Source organism: Stegostoma tigrinum, chromosome 7, assembly GCF_030684315.1.
Source record: "Stegostoma tigrinum isolate sSteTig4 chromosome 7, sSteTig4.hap1, whole genome shotgun sequence".
Lineage (NCBI taxonomy): Eukaryota > Metazoa > Chordata > Chondrichthyes > Orectolobiformes > Stegostomatidae > Stegostoma > Stegostoma tigrinum.
This window is the reverse complement of record NC_081360.1, coordinates 54,782,528-54,804,955: the sequence shown is the minus strand read 5'-3', so window position 1 is coordinate 54,804,955 and position 22,428 is coordinate 54,782,528. Positions and strand designations below refer to the sequence as shown.

At 42.9% G+C, this 22,428-nt stretch overlaps 1 protein-coding gene across 7 annotated transcripts in view; it reads right to left on the bottom strand.

The window, feature by feature from the left end:
* The window catches only part of galnt13 (UDP-N-acetyl-alpha-D-galactosamine:polypeptide N-acetylgalactosaminyltransferase 13), a 406,679-nt gene that overhangs the window by 114,244 nt on the left and 270,007 nt on the right, over positions 1-22,428 (bottom strand). For all 7 annotated transcript variants that reach the window (XM_048533834.2, XM_048533835.2, XM_048533836.2 and 4 more), the window contains 2 exons: positions 5,326-5,465; positions 3,900-3,998 (listed from right to left, as the gene is read on the bottom strand). In XM_048533834.2, the coding sequence (XP_048389791.2) occupies positions 3,900-3,998; positions 5,326-5,465 (239 nt within the window). The remainder of the gene's footprint in view (positions 1-3,899; positions 3,999-5,325; positions 5,466-22,428) is intronic.

Sequence of the window (22,428 nt, the reverse complement as noted above, 5' to 3'; positions counted from 1 at the left end):
GTTTCTATACTATATCTTTTCTTTGGTCTGCTACAAATCTATATATCTGAATGAACAAGGTGAAGGTAAAATATGAAACAACATTTAAAAGCCAAATGTGGCTACAAGTACTCGTACTCATGTAGTTTTCCAGAGCAACCATTCACACTGCATTATCAGCTGCATTCCATCATCACATTGTCTATTCTATACATTTGTCCATATTTCCCTCACCAGCTTTATTCATTATAATCAGGCTTATGATGAGGAGTGTGCAACATGTCAGCATTGCTAAAGAGTGGACAGAAAGTTGGACGCAGTGAGTCAGCATCACTGTGAAGCAGCCCGAGAGCAGTGTGCAGTGATTCAGATTCATTGTTTAACAGACTGAACAAGAAACAGGAAGAGCATGAGCTTCTGAAACAGTACGAGAGAGCAGGGGCAGTAACATCATAAAGAGAAGGTCAGAGCACGTAGTCTGCAGTTTCTCAAATTGGGACAATGGGTCAGGTGGTTCATATAAGAGAAGAACGGAGGGGCATGAGAAGGCCAGTGATGGACGGGGAGAAAAAATGGTGGCAGAGAATGCCATCAACTGGTTTCTTCTAGTAAGAGCCAAAGTTTGGCATCACAGGGAAACAATTAGATGGTAGGTGAGTATTTTTACTGTGCCTTTAATTGGCCAGTTGGTTTAATCAGGAAAAGATAGTAAAAACTGCCTGAGTCCAAGTTAACACAGCGTGGAGCTGGAGGAACACAGCAGGAAAGCTGACGTTTCGGGTCAGGACCCTCCTTCAGAAATGGGGGAGGGGAAAGAGAGTTCTGAAATAAATGGGGGGGGGGGGCGCGGTGCGGTGACAGCAGGTAGATATTGGAGTGGATAGGGTGGGAGGGAAGACAGACAGGTCAAGGAGGTGGGGATGAAGCTAGTAAAGGTGATGCAGGTAGGTAGTGGTGGGGATTGGTCAGTGAGGTCAGAGGAACCGAGAAGTGGGAGGGAAGACGGACAGGTCAATGAGACGGGGATGAGATGGAGTTCTTTGTCGTTGTGACACTGGAGGAGGCCCAGGATGGGGAGTGGGAGTTGAAGTGGTTTGCGACTGGGAGGTGTTGTCATTTGTTGCGAACTGAAACTGAGGGAACAGCACCTCAAACTCCACCTCAGAAGTTTGCAACCCAATGGTCTCAATGTAGACTTTACTAGCTTCAAAATCTCCCCAGCCCCAGCCTCATCCCAAGACCAGCCCAGCAAACCCTCTCATCCTCCACCTCATTGACCTGTCCGTCTTCCCTCCCATCTATCGACTCCTCCCAGCTCACTGACCAATCCACACCACTACCTACCTAAACTCACCTTTACTAGCTTCATCCCTGCCTCCTTTCTCACCATATCTGCTCCACTATCTACCTATCATCAGCCCCTCTCTATTTATTTCAGAGCCCCCTTCCCCTCCCCCATTTCTGAAGAAGGGTCCCAACCCGAAACATCAGCTTTCCTGCTCCTCTGATGCTGCCTGACCTGCTGTGGAGGGAGAGAGAGGAGAGAGAGAGAAGAGAGAGAGAGAGAGAGAGAAGGGGGGAGGGGGGAGTGGGGGGGGGGGGTGAGGTAACCCATCCTTCCAAATAGCATAAAGTGTCTGGTGTTGTTAGGAGTTCATGATCAAGCAGGACATTAAGTGACAGAAAACACTATTAACCTGACCAGAGGGCAGTGTTACTGGCCTGGAAAGGTTGCTGATGTGGATGGCTACTGTCAATTTGTGAGAATTGCACTTTAAACAAATCAAGGAGACAACTTCACCCAGCATTGGATTACTGGTCACATAGAGAACTCCAGAGGTCCTTTCACTGGATTTTACTGTTCTTGACTTCAGTACTTGCAGGATTGAGCATATTTCATACTCACAGATGTCTTTATAAAGGTCATATAGGCCATTCGTCCCATCATCAAAAGTCTTCAACTCTAGACATAGTATTACCGTATGACTGATTTGTGCTTTATTGTATTCCATGTTGCATTCACAGTCATCAGGATCACAACCTCCAGAACAAGATCCTACAGGAAATTTGCAATAACTATGGCATTGGCAAAACCTACGCCAACGCATCATCCAGAGGGTAATGGATAGTGTGAACACGTGTACTCAGCACGACCAACACTGCTCCTTGCCTTCCAAGAGTAAGCAAAAGTTGTCTGAGGTGCCTTCCAGAGTGGTTTATGCATATAACAGTACCCATTCTCATCTAAGGAGTACTCTCTACTCACCCTCTTTGGGCAAGACCTAGTCCTTTTCATGGATCACCTCTTTGGGTCGTAGGCTCACCACCTCCTGGGGATAGTTAGAGCAATGCATGAGTAGAACAGCATAACACAAAGCTAAGCCAGATGTACGAAAAATTGTCCATGAGAAGTGAGAGAGAAGCACTGAGAAGAAAGATATTGACAAGGTTGACAGGGCTGGCTCTCCAATCAGCACAAGAGTAATTGTGTGAAATCAGAGTATCAACGGTCAAAATAAGATACAGGATAGGTAGGACCCTGTACCCTACAGCAACATTCAGTGGCTGGGACATGAGTGGCCACACCTATGCCATCGAACCAATAGCTGGTGGGAGCCTCATAAAACAGTTCGGAGAGAAGGGTTGCTTAAGATCAGAGATATGGTGGATGAGGAGGAGGCAAACAGTTCACTTGGAACGTGAGTGTCGGTGTCTGATGGCTCAAGTAGAATCAGATAGTGATGCGGAATCCTGGAGTTAGTGGTGTGTTGTGAATCCAGGGGATGCATCCAGTGTGAGGAGACCAACTCCCCACTCCAACAAACAATGCAGGGACAACCTGCCAGGAGACAGAAACTGGAGCAATCAAAATGACTCGCTGGAAATAAAAAGGTGTCTTTGGGGGAAGGAGGACTGATGGACCAGATAGTCCTTAGGCCAATATAATCCACAGGCTCCATTTCATGCACCACCATATGTATACAGTTCCTTGTTTATCCTCATTTTCCCTCTCAGTTTGTAATAACCTGACACCAGCAGAATAAAGAATCCTGATTGATTTTCTTTCAGCCTTCCTGGTGTTTAAATCTCATGTCATACTTTGTACAACCGTCATAATGTCCCACACCTGATAATTATCTTCATTACAGAAGGCCTCCATTTTCACAATTAATGGCCAACCAATGGATATACTGTTTGTAAGGTTACAACCTCAATCTACAATTGATGGATACAGTGATGAGATGTTAGCTGAAGCTCATTTTACATAACACACATGCTTAAGGGAAATAGAGATGGTAGAAAGGAAACGAAGCTCAGGAGTTTAGAGATGAGGGCTGCAGAACATTTTCATTAATTTAGGTTTCATTAATACTACGTGGTGTTATATATAAAGACATTATTTCATGAAATTATGAACTGTATCATGTGACTTATGATTGTACACCATGAAAACTAGTTTCCATAAACTCAAAACTAAACTGCGACATAGTAATCCTCCTACAATGAATTGAAGAGCGTTAGATTAGATTATAAAAATTAAAACTGGAAAAATTGTACCTGTTACCAGCACGTACCTGTGCCATTTTCATAATGCATGTTTTGTGGTATGTGTGTGTCAGGAGATTGTCTTGGGTGTATATGTTGATGTAGAACATGTCATTAACATGTTGAAATCAGGCTCCCACAGCAAAACTGGGAGAATTAATTAAATTCAAAGGATGTCTCTCAGATTTCCTGGGGTCTCTCTTTTCTTCCTCCACCAGTAGCCACAGGCTATCACAGATGATCCCTAATTGCTATTCTCTGCCACTGGTTGCACCACCTGCCTGCTAACCAGACTATCAACATGCTCAAGCATAGGCCAGGAAATAAAAGGAAAAATAACATAATAATTAGGTCATTTCACATTGGGTACTTACCTGATTTCCTCCCATGCCATGGCAATTGAAGATGCCCACTTTTTCATTTTCTTTCCGCCCCATATTATCAAGACACTGGTTTGTAGCAACATTTCTAATCTGAAATCAATTAGGTTGAAGCCATTATGAACAAATATATCCTTATTGAAGTCACTGTGGATTCAGATTTTATAAAACCGAAATACACGTGCACATGTTCAGTTTGATTGTACTGGACATCACTGATACAAAACTGGCCTTAAGCAAAACTATGATCAGAGGAAATTAATTACTCCACAACATGTTACCTACGTACTGTATATGTAGAATAAACAGCCTTCTATTTAAAGTAGCACTTCAAAAAAAAGGACAAATGCGATTTTTAAGAACAGAATTACACTTGTAGTCGAGTTCCACTTGCAGGTGGGACTAGAGTCATAATAAAATGCACTGCTCAGTTTGGAATGGAAATCTGACTGTGGTTTCAAATATAGGCATGACATGGAATAGTGAATACTCCTGACATACTACTGTTTTGGACTACCACAGGAAACACCAGTAATGCTCCCGCTCAGCGTGCAAAAAATCTGATTCATAAAATCTACTGGGCCCCCAATTCTGTCCTTTACCTTATGGAAAATACAGATTCAATCATTTATGTAATGTTTACTTAATGCTGTGTTTTTCAAGCCAAACATGAATACATCCTAAAGCAAAAACAAAATGCTGCCAAATAAAAGTTAAATACAGTGGATGCCGCATAGCTGATTTGATATAATACTGTCACATACCAAGATCATTTTCACTGTCTTGTATTGGGTACTAACCAGACAAATCATACTTTATATAAGTACATCAGGGTAATGGAACAGAATGCTGAATATAGTGTTATACAGAATGCAGTGTTAATCTGAATCTGAAAACTTAAACAAATGCAGAAACTGAGGAGGTCTAGCAGTATCTGTGGAGACAGAAGCAGCGTTAACATTTTGATGCAAGTATGATTCTTGTTCAGAACTGGTTTGTGAGTTGCATTAAGCTTGCCCTAAAACTTTGAGCTCTGTTTCTCTCTCCTCCGATGCTGCCAAAACATTACCAATATTTTATATAGATAATAGAACTAGAAATCTTGTAATTGTACAAGAAAATTTGTATCTGAACAAAAATAAAATTAAGATTTCAGTATGAAATCAGAATTCTTTCATCAGAAATTCTTCTAATAAAGAGTCATCCCTCTGAAACACTAACTTTGTTTTTCTTTAAATAGTGGAAATGTGCTGACTGTTTAGTAATTTCTATAATCCATCATTTGAAAAAAGCTTGGAGCATATCAGATCAGTAGAATAGTAACATTTTTTACTCATTCATAATTTAAAATTTAAAAAAACCTTACTTATAATCAAGTTCATAATTCTCAAAAACAAGGAAAAGTTCTTAAAATTCCTACCTCACCAAGTAAGTAGTAACGCCTTGGGATTTGAGAGTCAGGATAAATATTTTCCAAGTACCATGAAAAAGATTTACACTTCAGTCTTTCTCTTAGGCCTTTTCTAGCTGACACATCTCCATAATCCACTTTTACAACACCTAGAAGTTTAAAAAGACCAATTTATTGGTATTGGTTTAAAAAGTATTATTGTCATAGAAAATGCATGCATGTCTCGAAACTATAATTTAATTTTACTAAGAAATACATACAACTAATCAAAGTGGGAAGGGCTTCATGACTTCAGTGATAACCTAGGCTGTCACTTTACTACAATTCAGAAACGTAAGATGTAGCTTTCAAATAAAATGTTGAACCAAATTCCCATTTGCTTGTTTAGCTTGACATAAAAGAACATAATTGCATTATTCAAAGAAAAGTAGGAAGTCTTGTTGTCTTGGCCAATGTTTATCCCTCATTTAACATGACCAAAAAACACCTGTTAATTTTGGCGTTTTTGGTAAAAAAAAATGGTTTGAATTATTTCACTGAATTCATTTACTCTCTTGCGCCAGACTTAATTGTTTAAATTGAGCAGCATGTTTCATCAACAGGCCTTTCTTTTAGATATTTGTTCATTAAATATGAGCATCACTGGCTGGGCCAGCACTTATTGCGCATTCCTAATTTCCCAGAGGGAAGTTAAGAGTCAACCACATTGCTGTGGGTCAGGAGTTTCATGTAGTCTAAACCAGGTAAGAACAGCAGATTTCCTTCCATTAAGGACATTAAATGAGCCTTAGAGATAGCAAGAACTGCCGATGTTGGAGTCAGAGATAACACAATGTGGAGCTGGAGGAACACAGCAGACCAGGCAGCATTAGAGAAGCAGGAAAGTTGATGTTTCGGGTCAGGACCCTTCTTCAGAAATGGGAGAGGAGGAAGGGAGCTCAGAAATAAACAGAGAGAGGAGGTGTGGGGCTGGAGACGGTAGGTGGGATGGTGATAGGTGAGTGCAGGTATGGAGTGGTGGGAATTGGTCAGTGAGGTGTGAGGAGTGGAGAGATGGGAGGAGCGGATAGGTGGGAGAGAAGATGGACAGGTTGTGTCAGGTCAAGGAGGCGGAGATGACAGGGAGGTTTGGTCATGGGATGAGGCTGGGGCGGGGGGAGGGGTTGGACTTTGAAACTGGTAAAATCCACATTTAGGCCATTAGGTTTCAGGCTCACAAGGTGGAATATGAGGTGCTGCTCTTCCAGTTTGCAGATGGCATCGTTGTGACACGGGAGGCAGCCCAGGGTGGACATGTCACCCAGGGAGTGGAAGGAGGTGTTGAAATGGTTCGTGACTGGAAGGTGTTGTCATTTTGTTGTGAATAAAGTGCAGGTGCTCTACAAAGTGGTCTCCAAGCCTCCGCTTGGTCTCACCAAAGTAGAGGAGGCCACCCAAAAACTGGCGAAGCAGCACCTCATATCCCAACTTGGGACCCTACAGCCCACACTGAGCTATCATTAAGTGAACCTGATTTTTTTATATGACAACTGATAATGGTTACATAGCTATTAGGCCAGCTCTTTATTCCATATTTTATTGAATTTACATTTCATTTCTGCCACTAGGCCCGCCAGCTACCCATTTGACAGCTGTAATTTGGATCAACCAATCAAAACAGATTCAAATGGAACAGCCAACTTTCATTGGGATGAATCATTTATATGATTCAATTCAGATGAACAGAGATGGGCAGCACTGCAAATTAAACAAAACTTGAAACGGCACTGGATAGCAAGCGTCATTAGACAGAACTGCTGAACACAGCTAAAAGTCGCAAAACAGAAGTGGCAACATTAAATAATATTAAGTTTGGTGCAAATGAAAAATACATAATATTGGAATAAATCATACAATGTATCAGCAAATAAGCATCAAATGTAACAGGAACAATGAAAACATACTGTAGTTGCCAGAAATCTGTAAATTAAATAGAGAAACAGCAGTGCAAAATAGTAAAAAGAGTACATATCTATAGAACTAGGCCATTTACGTCCTTAAATCTATACTGCCACTCTATTAGATTATGTGTATTTGCCACCCTTTCTCCATATCCCTTATGGTACCTACAGAAAAAAAAATGTCAATCTCAATTTTGAAATATAAAATTGACCCAACTGGGGTCAAATTCAGAAGTTTCAGATTTCCGCCCTTTGCATAAAAGAATAAAAAATACTCATTTTATTCCAAATGGGGCTCATTCTAATTTTGAGAAGAAGAATAAGTTAATCTTTTTTCTGCACTCCCCTACCAAACACAATCACATCTTTATATCTAACTTATTGAATCCATTCACCTTTTCAAACATCACTATTAGCTTATTAAACTTTCCAAACCCTCTTTTTCAATCTGTCCTAACCATTTACCTTAAAACCCAGTATCATTCTTTTGTGCTCTTACTGATCCCCAGGATAATATAGCTTTCCTGAGGCGCAGGGCTCGAAACTGATCAAGGTTTGATGAGGGCTTAATGAAACTTAAGTAACACTTCCTTTTGCTTACATTCCAATTCCTCTGAGTGAATTTAATGGCTGGTGCCCATTAAAATTTTTGTCTCCATTTTTTGGCTGGATTGAGAGACTAGTTGTTGTCAGACAGGTAATCCTCTGTGGTAGGTCACTACTGGGGAACACAGTAGCATGACAGAGGACTAGCAAAGATTGCAAGACAAAGGTCACGTGTGAAACTTTGGAGCCTCAGATGGGAGGTTGGAAGTCCTGCTCTGTAATCCAGAAATATGAAATTCACTGACAGGAATTTCACCTTCCACATTGTGCTATTGGAACCAGTTGTACATTAGGCATTCCCAGCATGCAGCTGGAGTAATGTCATTGAGCTGTCCAGTCTCTTCAAAAGGGTTGTCACAGATATTCAATAAAGAAGCAAAAAACAGTAAAATATCTTATGCAAATTGTGAGAGAGTGAAAATTAAACAGAAGGACATATATTTGGATAAAAGTAAAGGTCAAAACTTCATAAAGATATCATTTTTGTTTTAAATAGTTTAAAATGCTTGCTAATTAATTATTTGATTGAATTCCACAATTATAAAATTATTCATTCACAGCCAGTTCTGTTCATTAATCACATTGTCGTTGTAAAGCACATTACACCTGAATGAACAAGTTGTACTATTATTAGAGATAATGGGAACTGCAGATGCTGGAGATTCCAAGACAATAAGATGTGAGGCTGGATGAACACAGCAGGCCAAGCAACATCTCAGGAGCACAAAAGCTGACGTTTCGGGCCTAGACCCTTCATCCTCTGATGAAGGGTCTAGGCCCGAAACGTCAGCTTTTGTGCTCCTGAGATGCTGCTTGGCCTGCTGTGTTCATCCAGCCTCACATCTTATTATCTTGTACTATTATTAAATGGTTTTAGTGACATGGGGCTAAAAAAAGTTCAAATCCTTACTGATTCTGAGATTTCTGGCTGTAGAGGAGCCCATCCACAGTGTTTATTGTCTTTTTCCAATTGCCCTTGAGAATGTGGTACTGAACTGCTCTCTCAGATCTCAGCACAACACGGGGAGCAGATGTAACCACAGTAAGCTTAAGAAAGTACTTCCAGTTTTGACCCAGTTTCATTACAGGTAATGACTTTCTCAGGAGACAGAGACAGGATACGACTGATCAGGTACCCTTTTGTCCAGTAGTTCTGGGAGCGGACAAACTACGCCATATTCTTCACAGCCTTTAGCACATTATTGATGATGATGAGCACTTCGCCAGGATCACCCCCACACCTCCACTTCTCACTTTCAAACAACCGTGAAAGCTTAAACAGACCATTGTTCACAGCAAACTACCCAGCCTTCAGGACATCGACCACTATGCCACACAACCGTGTCATGGCAACCTCTGCAAGACATGTCAGATGTTCGACATGGACACAACCACCACACGTGGGAACACCACCCACCATGGGCATGGCAGATACTCATGTGACTCAGCCAACATCATCTACCTCGCACACAAGGCAGACAAGGATCCCCCGAATGATAGTATATTGGCAGACACTACAACAAAGAATGAACGGACGCTGTTAAACAATAGCTAGACAGGGTGTTCCTACTCAATGGGGGAACACTTCAGTGGTCAAGGACAGTCAGCCTCCAATCTTCAGGTAAACATCCTCCACGGTAGACTTCGGGATGCACAACAACAGAGTCACTGAGCAGAGGCTGATAGCCAAGTTCAGTAGCCATGAACATGGCCTCAACCTGGATCTTGGGTTCATGTCACACTACAAATGACTCCATCACATTATATACCCTCTCTCAAGCATATGCGCATGCGCGCGCGCGCACACACACACACACACACATAAACCTATGGGGTGAATTTGCATTTGCAGATTTGTAATTGCAAATACATTCCATATTTTTTCAAAAATCACAATTTATAGACAGTCCATGTGATTTTATTTTATAAATTTATTTAATAAATTCCTACTTTGGAAATAAAACAAGTCTAACTCCAAGTGAAGACACAGCCAGATTCTAAACAAGGTTTCAGGTCTTAAATGCATTGTCTGACCTGAGATGTCACCTCTGGTATGCTAATAAAACCTTTAGTTATCTCAGGGCAGTGACTTGAAAGAAATTCTGGGTTCTGCATATTAATCCTTTCTACCTGATTAAAGATTTAACAACTATTTTAGGTTTATTCAATACATTTGCATCAGTTCTATGACTCTTTGATTTTTTGCTTTTAAGTTCTATGTCTGATGCCACCTCTCTGACTGACACCTGGAGGAGGAGCAGGACTCTGAAACCTTGTGTCTTCAAATAAACCTGCTGGACTATATTCTGGTGTTGTATGATTTTTGACCTTATTTATTTAGAATCTATTGACTTCTGCTTTAAAAATATTCAAATACTCTGCTACTATCAACTCTTCAGGATGAAATTCCAAAGACTTACAACTCGGAGAAAAAAAAAGTCTCCTTAGCTGTCTTAAATAGATGATACTTATTTCTAAACAGTGACTCCCAGTCCCAGATTCTTCAATGCGAGGAAACATCCTTTCCATATCATCCTTGTCAAGATGAATCAGGATCTTAACGTGTTTCAGTCAAGGTGTCTCTTACTCTTCTAACCTCCAGCAGCCTCATGCCTTACCTAACAAAGCTTTCATCTTCAGACAATGTACACTTTCTGGGTATATATCTGGTAAACTTTCTCTGACCTGTTTCAAGCGCATTTTATTCTTCCTAAGGATACCAATACAGTACACAATGCTCCAGATGAGGTCTCACCAATACCCTGCATTACTGAAGCAGAACCTCCATACTTTTGCATCAAATTGCCTTTTCAATAAACAAAAACTTTTTATTAGCTTTTCTCATTATTTACTGCACCTCATGCTAACTCTGATTGGTAGGGGCATTGATTTGGAGAATGCACCAACTAATGAGCGATCGATACCTGAAAGGTTTTCTTTAAATTTTCAACAAGACAGGTTGACTGATTGGCCGGGATTGCCCTGAGAAATGACTAAGCAAAAAGAGGTCACTTAATTTGTTGCATTGAAACAGGTACACACACAAGTGCCAAACCGTAAGCCTGAATGACAATTCTCAATTTGTTTTCAGCACAATCTCTTGCAAACTTGGGATTATCCAATCACCAAATGACATTAACTGTGTTGTTAGTTTTGCAAGCACAGGCTGGGTTGGTACGGTCCATTCCTTACTTTTGTGAACAGCTGGAAGGATATGCTATTTGATACAATCTGTTATTCTTTGGATCTATGGCCTGCACACCTGACATTCATAAACCATTTTACTCATTTGCATGACAGGCAGAATGTCTTTTGGCTTGATAGTAGCATCTTGTTAGTGGTGAACATCATTTGTGTAGCTACTGCATTGTAGCAGTAAGAAACAGCTAGCTTCACTAGTTGCTCAAACTATTAAGATGTCTTACCCTTCCTTGGTAATCAAAGATAAATTGGAAATTTTTCAGAACTCCCTAGGGTCTTCCATGGTATGTGCATGAGAAATGATCTGATCAGGATTGCCATTTCCTGTAGGTTGACTTTGACACACCACATTTTGACATCAAGTATGCGGGGTTGGCAAATGTCTCAGGTGCCATGTACCAAGTTGAAAATAAAGGCAACTGCTATAGCATTTGGGACTATAGAAATCCCAACATGCACAGTGACCAGTGAAGGTACATTTGTGTTGGACGGTAGCAGAAAACCCCTGGTCAATTTCTTAACTAGGACATTGACCAAAAGGAAACTTCTGTGACTGATATCATTGCTGAATTCCCAACTGTCAATATTCTGGAAATTACCATTGACCCGAAACCGAACTGGACTAGCTATATAAATATTGTGACAAGAATATTCAACTGGCTTCGATAAAACCTCAGAAGCAGCTACTTCTGAAAAGGTAAGTTTTGACTTTGTTTCCAAATCGTCTGGAGCTCCAGGTAAAATGCTGACGGAACTCCACAACATTCCAGTACAATTAATCCCCATCAACTTTCCCAACAAAGATTTAAGAACTGCTGCTGGCAAGTCAAGTGCGCCAACATTTATTTCTACAGAATCTTCTATGCACCAGTGAAGATAAACCTTATTAATCTGGGCTTCATTAAATTTGACGAGCAAGCTGCACACTGTTATACATCACCACATAGCCCATCAACATAGCAATCAATTGGAATATTTCTACAATAGTTAGTGCCTTCATTGATCAGATTTGGGGTTATTAAATGGAGGTGTTCAGAAGAAGGTGGAAACCAGCCATAGTCTTTGGGATTGATGTGAGTCATTATTTCAAGGAATCCTTTAACTGGGGTTCAAACCCTTGAATAGGTATATTAGGGTGCCGAGAAAACAGGCACAATGATTTTATCAGTAGTTCTGACAAAGGGTCACCAGACCCAAAACATTAACTCTGATTTCTCTTCACAGATGCTTTCAGACCTGCTGAGGTTTTCCAGCAACTACAGCTTTAGTCCCTGATTTATAGTATCCCTGTAATGAGTCACCAACCACTATCTATTTAAATCTAAAACACACAGCAGCAGAATGGGGTTGAAAAACTTCTCGGCCATGATTAAATGGCGGGCTCGATGGGCCAAATGGTCTAATTTCTGCTCCTATGTGTCATGGCCTTCTAAAATTTACAGGGTTCAATGGTCTTCAATTTGGAACAGCTATAAAAGAATGCCACATAAGACATATGATATGAAAGCTACAGGCAACAGCTTGAACACTGTAGTCCTGGGATTTCTAGTTTAAATGTATGTCAAGTAATATCAAGCTTATTCAAATAACACCATAAGTCAATGTGATGACATGTTCATCAGTGGCACATTGGTTCAAACTATTAAGGTTACCTTGTGATTACATAATAAATTGCTTGTCATCTGGCAGATAGGCACAACAGTTCATTACTAAATATAGCATTGTCAAAAAATAGACTGAATTCTTAAATGCTCCTCATGACAAAAGAAGCCAGGTTATTCAAAATCCCTGGGACCCAATCCTGCGACTGAAGTTTACAGCGCCAAGAGCAATTGACTTCATTGTCTGGTACACAGGTCATAAGGAAAATGAAAATCACAGCGTTTCAATTGTACCTAAGCAATAAGGATGAAAAGTACCCCTTCTCCAACACCTATCAGCTGCAACAGTGCAACATTCTAAGTGATACTACACCATCCAAAACACAAGTCTTATTCAATATGCTGCTCATCACTTGCCACGTGGGTTGAATCAACTACAGACATCTAACGAATTGATGCTTCCGTTTTTTTAAAGCCACATCATACTGAGTATTGTTAGAGATTTACAACTGGCGGTGAGGTTAACCATGCCCCAGGCAAGATTCATGATGACCTTAATCAATACAGGAATTGAATCATTCTGCATCACAAAACAGACTTCCAACCAACTGTGGTAACCAGATATTTCCATTAGTAGATGTTATCATAATTTTTGAGTGTACACAATATCCTTGCTTTGTGGAACAGTGAGACTGCAAAATTATTTTGAAGTTATTCTCTGGACTCTGCCAGAGATTGGTGCAGGCTTGATAGTGGTAGAAAACACCTTAAACCTATTTTTATAAGATTGTGCATTTACAGGTGGAGAAAATAGTCAAGAATGGATTGCTGGCCTTCATATCTGCTGGCCTCTGCCCCTTCATAAAGGGCTGGAGCATGGGGATGCAGATTTGGTGCTGTAGTTATACAAAACATAAGTTTGAACTCTCAGAATACTGTGAACAGATCTGGGCACTACACATTGGGAAGGATGTTTTGGCCCTGGAGGGAGTCCGATGTAGTTTTACAAGAATGATTCTGGATTTCAAGGATTGATAGGAGGACAGATTAAAAAAATTATGCCTTTATTCACTAGAATTGAGAAGGTTAAGGGGTGATCTAATTGAAGTCTTCAGGATATTAACAGGGAAAGACAGGATAAGTAAACTATTTCCACTGGTTGAAGATTCTAAAGCCAGGGCGCACAGTCTAAGAATTAGGGCCAGACCATTCAGGAGAAATGTTAGAAAGCATTTCTACGCACAAAGGATAGAGGACGTTCGCACCTCTCTTCCTGAAACAGCAGTCAATGCTAATTCAATTGTAAAATTTAATTCTGAAATAGACATTTTTTTTTATTAAGCAAGAAATATCAGGAGCTATGGGTCCACTGCAGGCATATGGAATTAGGCCACAAATCAGCCATGATCTTATTGAATGGTGAAATAGATTCCTATGCTTCTATTTGATTGATATTGCTCATCTTTTATATCACGTGGTGATTAGAGTGCCTTTGTCACCACTAGTATGGCAGACATCAAAATCTTATTGGACAATGCTGCACTTTGTATGCTAGATTGAGTATATTCACATCAATGGTGATGTTATTATTAAATTGCAAATATATGCCTTGTGCCTGCAATACCACCAACTTTCAACAGATGGAAACATAGATCATTACTGAAACACATTCTGTGTATTAGCATTTAAAGTTCAAGTTGAAGTTATCCAGCACGTTGTAAAGTTTTACCAGCAAAATTGACTATTTTTTTGCCAATTTTAGGAGACAGAGTGAGATAGGTACATTTACCTTAAAACAGTTACGTTTCAGGTTTCAACTACTAATTAAGAGATTTAAAGAAACATCTTCAGTGGTCTAGATCACAACATGAATGCAACAAAACTTTGACCAGAGACAGTAGGAACTGCATCTGCTGGAGAATCCAAGATAACAAGGTCTAGAGCTGGACGAACACAACAGGCCAAGCAGCAGGAAAGCTGATGTTTCTGGTCTAGACTCTTCTTCAGACCTTTCTGAAGGAGGGCCTAGGCCCGAAATGTCAGCCTTCCGGCTCCTCTGATGCTGTTTGGCCTGCTGTGTTCATCCAGCTCTACACTTTGTTATCAAAAATTTGACCGGTGTTTGTTGAAATGTGGATTCAACTCCAGAACTTGCGGACAATGCTCACAACATTGTTCAGGTAAACAATGATGTAAGAAATTCTTAACCATTTTCCAGAAGGACATCAAGTCATGAGATTTCCAAGAAGCCACTGCTGCTCAGTGACCATAAGGTTTAGTTTTTTATGCATTCTATGGACATTAGCACCTTTGGCAATGTCAGCATTTTTCAGCGATTCTTAATTGTCCTTAATAGTTGCAATTAAATAATCCCATGTTTAAATTGTAGATTTTGATGGGGGAATCTTTGCAGTTCAGTGATAGTGTACGTACCACTGAGGCAGAAAGTCTGGGTCCAAGGCTCATCTGGTTCAGGTACTTGTTATTTGTCACTGTTCAGTTGATTTATTTGGTAGGGGGCCACACAGAAAATAAGAGCTGGACTCTCAGTCTACCAACAGGTCTTGCAGCAGGCAGTAGAGGAGTTCTTAATCCCTGATTGCCCATCTCTTCTGCGGCTATGTTTATCCCCAGGTTTCCCTCAATACAGAGCACAGGGTGTCTACCAGGAGCTTTCAATCTTTTTGAGAGAGGTGGGCATTGTGTGGCTGGGCTATATGATTTCCCTACTAATTCCATTTTGATTTAGTTCCCTTCTTTGTTTCCTCCTCACCTTTATAGTGGCATCGTTCCTGGTGGGCAGTGTTTGTTATTTGATAATTAATTCCCCTGCAGATGCGGTGCTGGGTTTTAAAATAATAAAAATGAACTAGTCTCTTCAAACAGGTATCCGCCAGTACATGAGACTTCTTGGAATAGGGGTGTGCTGTCGGGGCTGGAGTGCGATATCTCCTGCACCAGTACAATTTTGATCTTGCCCTCTGACTTGTTTCGCCCCTTTTGGTTTTGGATCTTTGGAGTTTCAATAGTGGGCTGTGCCTGTTAATGATTGATCTGTTAATCAGGTGATTGAGATTATTTAAAGAAAGATCATGATTCTTCCACAGTGAGAGGCTGGGGGAGTTAGCTTCTGGGCATAGAAGTGGCCCAGATGGGAAGAAAACAATGTACGTGTTAAACCATAAAATTTAAAAAAAGCCAATGTAAATCTCAAATTTTTTTGCTACTTAGTTCAACATATGGATATTTGTCGTAAAATACAGTCTACCCTCTAAACCATCCAACACAACTACCCTAAAGCCAAGGGACTCAAGGATCACCTGACCAAATAGCACCCAATCAAACTAACCTGCTTAAATCACCAATACAGTCCCTTGAGCCAATATCATCCCCATCCAATCATCTTTTCACCCACTCAGTGAAAAACTGGAGACTTTTAATAACCTACCCGGAAATGGCAGCTAAAATGATACAAACGGGGCAAGTCTTCTTTTGGTCTGACTTTTCTTCTGGTTATCGTACTTCCCTTTGAAAGACTGCACTGATGCTTCACTCTTGCAGCCTGGATCGGAAGCCCTGGCTGAAAGAGTGCAAAACACATTGGGGCACAGAAATTTTCAGGGGCAAAAGGTAATGCACTCAGCATTTATGCTGCAATGATGATCTGGGTCAATGAGTTGGACATACAGTATTGCACTGAGCATTAGAACTCCCAAGATATGACTGAAAAAAATGAAGATGGAAATTACTTTCACTGCACTATTATCTGACCATCCCACTTTGCGATTTCCTTGTATCTTAACATTCTGAAATGGTAGACTGTATTTTCACTACTGAAATGGAAAGCTTTTCAGGGCAGGCATATTCCAAACTCAGCACATATACCTCAGGTTAAATGGGCCTGTCATAATCAACATTCATGCCGGAGAGACAGGGACTGGATTGAGTCAGATCCAGAGACGGCCATATGGCGGACTTGTGTCGAGAGAGACAGGTTAAGTCTTAGATTAATAGTGACCATGTAACCACAGTTGATTGCTGTAAAGACTCATCTGGTTCACTGATAGTGTCATAGCGATCTACAGCCCAAAAAAAAATGCCCTTCAGCTCATCAAGTATGTGCCAGTCAAAAACAGCCACCTAACTATTCTAATCCCATTTTTCAGCACTTGGCTGGTAGACATTTAAGCCTTGGTGTTGCAAACTCACATCCATATATTTCTTATATGTTATGACGGTTTCTGCTTTTGCCACCCTTACACATAGTGAGTTCCAGATTCCTACCACCTTCTAGGTGAAAACATTTCTTCTATGTTCTCATACTTTTATATATCCTAATCATGTCCTTCCCTTTAGTATCTACTCCACAGAAATAACCTCAGCCTATCAAATCTCTCTTCATAATCAAAACTCACCGGTGCTATGATAATCATCTTATAATGTGCATTTTCAGAACTACACTCAATAATTCAGAATGGGTATAACTAATATTTTATACAGTCTCAGCACCACCTTCTTGCTCTTAAATTCTATGCCATGGTGAATAAAGGCCAGCATCTCATATGCAATGATTGTAATGAGGTCAGCCAGCTGGACTTCATAGAATATGAGTTACCTGATTGGGGCTGTTGATTGGGTCCAATCAGGGAGTCTTGATTGACATTTGAAAAGGGTGGGAGTCAGAGATACTGACACTCCAGTACCTGGCTCTGAATGAAACAGCACTAGAGTCAAGCATTGTTCATGTGTAAATGGGTGACTTAGTAAGAACATTAGACCATAAAACTTAGTAGCAGAAATTAGGCCATTCGACCCATCGTGTATGCTCCACTATTCAATCATGGTTGATAGGTTTCTCAATCCCTTTCACTTTCTCCCAGTAATCCTTGATCCCCTTGACCATCAAGAACTTATCTATCTCTGTCTTAAATATACTCAATGACCTGGCCTCCACAGCTTCTGTGGAGGTGAATTCTAGATTCACAACTCTGGCTGAAAAAAATTCTCCTTATCTCCATTCCAAAGGCTCTTCCCTTTAAGGCTGTGCCTCATGTCTGAGTCTCCCCTAGCAATGGAAACATCTTTCCAACGTCTACTCTATCCGGGCCATTAAGTACTCTGTAAATTTCAATTAGAATTCCCCCTAATCCTTCTAATCTCTATTGAGTACAGCCCCAGACTACTCAAATGTTCTTCATATGCTAAGCCTTTCATTTCTGGGATCATTCTCATGCATGTCCTCTAAACCCTCTCTAGGGTGATATCATCCTTCCTGTGGTATGTGGTGCAAAATTGCTCACAATACTATAAGTGTGGTGATGGGATACTGGCTTCTGTGGGGTTATTACGGTGGCAAAGAGAGTAAAACACAATCCTGAATATTACAAGATAATAAAATGTGAGGCTGGATGAACACAGCAGGCCCAGCAGCATCTCAGCAGCACAAAAGCTGACGTTTCGGGCCTAGACCCTTCATCAGAGAGGAGGATGGGGTGAGGGTTCTGGAATAAATAGGGAGGGGGGGAGGCGGACAGAAGATGGAGAGAAAAGAAGATAGGTGGAGAGGAGAGCATAGGTGGGGAAGTAGGGAGGGGATAGGTCAGTCCAGGGAAGACGGACAGGTCAAAGAGGTGGGATGAGGTTAGTAGGTAGGAGATGGAAGTGCGGCTTGGTGTGGGAGGAAGGGATGGGTGAGAGGAAGAACAGGTTAGGGAAGCAGAGACAAGTTGGATTGGTTTTGGGATGCACTGGGTGGAGGGGAGGAGCTGGGCTGGTTGTGTGGTGCAGTGGGGGGAGGGGACGAACTGGGCTGGTTTTGGGATGCGGTGGGGGAAGGGGAAATTTTGAAGCTAGTGAAGTCCACATTGATACCATTAGGCTGCAGGGTTCCCAGGCGGAATAGGAGTTGCTGTTCCTGCAACCTTTGAGTGGCATCGATGTGGCACTGCAGGAGGCCCATGACGGATATGTCATCTAAAGAATGGGAGGGGGAGTTGAAATGGTTCGCGACTGGGAGGTGCAGTTGTTTATTACGAACCGAGTGGAGGTGTTCTGCAAAGCGGTCCCCAAGCCTCCGCTTGGTTTCCCCAATGTAGAGGAAGCCACACCGGTACAGTGGATGCAGTATGCCACATTGGCAGATGTGCAGGTGAACCTCTGCTTAATATGGAAAGTCATCTTGGGGCCTGGGATAGGGGTGAGGGAGGTGGTGTGGGGGCAAGTGTAGCATTTCCTGCGGTTGCAGGGGAAGGTGCCGGGTGTGGTGGGGTTGGAGGGCAGTGTGGAGCGAACAAGGGAGTCATGGAGAGAGTGGTCTCTCCAGAAAGCAGACAAGGGTGGGGATGGAAAAATGTCTTGGGTGGTGGGGTCGGATTGTAGATCGCGGAAGTGTCGGAGGATGATGCGTTGTATCCAAAAAAATCCTCCCCCGCCACAACCGCCCAAAGAGGATGCCCCTTGTTCTCACACACCATCCCACCAAAAAAATGTGCTCCTGAGATGCTGCTGGGCCTGCTGTGTTCATCCAGCCTCACATTTTATTATCTTGGATTCTCCAGCATCTGCAGTTCCCATTATCCCTGAATATTACAAGGGTCGTTTTTGAGTTGGTGCAAGCACTTCCGAAATGATGCCTTTGTTTTGGAAGCTTCACTCATTCGTTCCTGCCATTGAGGACTGGGCCCAGTATGTGGAGAGAATCTGAGATAATAAGGTGTAGAGCTGGATGAACACAGCAGGCCAAGCAGCATCAGAGGAGAGCAGAAAGGCTGACGTTTCGGATTGAGATCCTTCTTCAGGAATCAGGAAGGGGAAGGAGATTCTGAAATAAATAGGGAGAGAGGGGGAAGTGGATAGAAGATGGATAAAGGAGAAGATAGGTGGAGAGGAGACAGACAGGTCAAAGAGGTGGGGTTGGAGCCGGTAAAAGTGAATGTAGGTGGCGAGTTAGGGAGGGGATAGGTCGGTCCAGGGAGGATGAACAGGTCAAGGAGGTGGGATGAGGTTAGTGGGTAGGAGACGAGGGTGGGGCTTGAGGTGGGAGCAATGGTTAGGGAGGCAGGGACGAGCTGGGCTAGTTTTTGGATGCAGTCGGGGAAGGGGAGATTTTGAAGCTTGTGTGAAATCCACATTGATACCATTGGGCTGCAGGATTCCCAAGCGAAATGTGAGATGCTGTTCTTGCAGCTTTCGGGTGGCATCGTTGTGGCACTTCTGGAAAGTCAGGATCGGCACGTCATCCAAGGAGTGGGGGTGGATTTGAAATAGTTTATGACTTGGTGTAGTTGTTTGTTGTGAACCAAGTGTAGGTGTTCCACAAAGTGGTCCCCAAGCCTCTGATTGGTTTCCTTGGTGTAGAGGGAGCCACAATGGGAACAGCGGATACAGGGTACCTTGTTAGCAGATGTGCAGGTGAACATCTGTTTGATGTGGAAAGTCTTCTTAGGGCCTGGAATGGGGGTGGGAGGGGCGGAGTGTGGGGGCAGGCGGAGCACTTGCTGCAGTTGCAGGGAAAAGTGCCAGGTGTGGTGGGGCTGGAGGAGAGTGTGAAGCGGATAAGGGAGTCAGGGAGAAAGTGGTGCCTCCGGAAAGCAGATAAGGGTGGGGAGGGAAAAATGTCTTTGGTGGTGGGGTCAGATTGCAGATGGTGGGTGTGTCAGAGGATGATGCGTTGGATTCAGAATTTGGTGGGGTGGTACGTGAGGACGAGGGGGATTGTGTTTTGGTTGTTTATTGCGGGGAGGGGATGTGAGGGATTAGTTCCGGGAAATGGGAGAGGTATGATCGAGGGCGTTCTTGACCACTGTGGAGGGGGAAGTTGCACTCCTTGAAAAATGAGAACATCTGGGCTGTCTGTGAGTGGAATGCCTCATCTTGGGAGCAGATGCGGCGGAGGCAAAGAATTTGGAAATTAGGGATGGCCTTTTTGCAGGAAGGTGGTGAGAGGAGGTGTATTCTAAGTAGCTGTGGGAGTCAGTGGGCTTGAAATGGATATCGGTTTCCAGGTGGATGCCAGAGATGGAGACAGAGAGGTATCAGAGATGGTTGAGTTTGGGGTGGAAGGTGTTAGTGAAGTGGATGAACTGTTCGAGCTCCTTGTGGGAGCACGAGCGGCGCCGATACAGCCATCAATGTAACAAAAGAGGTGGTGGGGGATAGGGCCAGTGTAGTTTTGGAAGAGGTATTGTTCCATGTAGCCTACAAAGAGGCAGGCATAGCTTGGGCCCATGCAGATACCCATGGCCACCCCCTTAGCCTGTAGGAAGTGGGAGGAATCGAAAGAGAAGTTGTTGAGGTGAGGACGTGTTCGGATAAGTGGATAAGGGTGTCAGTGGAGGGGGACTGGTCAGGCCTGCGGGACAGGAAGAAGCGAAGGGCCTTTAAGCCATCTGCGCGGGGAATGCAAGTGTATCGGGACTGGACAGCCATGGTAAAGATGAGGAGTTGGGGACCGGGGAATCGGAAGTATTGGGTGAGGTGGAGGGTATAGGAGCTGTCACAGCTGGGGAGTTCCTGGACCAAGGGGGAGAAAATAGAGTCGAGATAAGTGGAGATGTGTTCAGTGGGGCAGGAGCAGGCAAAGACAATGGGTCAACCAGGGCAGTCAGGTTTGTGGATTTTGGGAAGGAGACAGAAGCGGGCAGCACGGGGTTAGGAAACAATGAAGTTAGAGGCTGTGAGTGGGACGTCACCTGAAGTGATGAGCTTGGGCCCAAGCTATGCTGGCCTCTTTGTAGGCTATGTGGAACAATCCCTCTTCCAAAGCTACACTGGCCCTACCCCTACATCTTCCTCCGTTACATTGATGGCTCACCAGGAGCTCAAACAGTTCATCTACTTCAGTAACACCTTCCACTCCAACCTTAACTTCACCTCGACCACTGATACCTCTCTCTCCTTCCTGAATCTCTCTATTTCTATCTCTGGCTTCCACCTGGAAACCAATATCCATTTTAGCCTAGCGACTCCCACAGCTACCTAGAATACACCTCTTCCCATCCACCTTCCTGCAAAAAGGCCATTCCCTATTCCCAATTCCTTTGCATCTGCTCCTGAGATGAGGCATTCCACTCCCGGGGATGTCAGATGTCCTTGTTTTTCAAGGACTACAACTTGCCCTCCACAGTGGTTGAAAACACCCTCAACCATATCTCTCGCATTTCCCGCAACTCATCCCTCAAACCCCCTAACCGCAATAACAACAAAAACAGAATCCCCCTCATCCTTATGTACCACCCCACCAACCTCTGAATCCAACGCATCATCCTCCGATACTTCTGCCATCTGCAATTCAACCCCAGCACCAAAGACATTTTTTCCCTCCCCACCCTTATCTGCTTTCCAGAGGAACCACTCTCTCCGTGACTTCCTTGTCCGCTCCACAGTCCCTCCAGCCCCACCACACCCGGCACTTTTCCCTGCAACCACAGCTAGTGCTACACCTGCCCCCACACCACCCCCCTCACCCCCATCCCAGGCCTTAAGACGACCTTCCACATCAAACAGATGTTCACCTGCATATCTGCTGATGCGGTATACCGTATCCACTGTTCCCATTGTGGCCTCCTCTGCATCAGGGAAACTCATCGTTGGACGACGTGTCCATCCTCGGCCTCCCTGCAGTGCCACAATGATGCCACGCAAAGGTTGCAGGAACAGCATCTCATATTTCACTTGGGAACCCTGCAGCCCAATGATATCAATGTGGACTTCACACAAGCTTCAAAATCTCCCCTCCCCCGGCTGTATCCCAGCTCGTCCCTGCC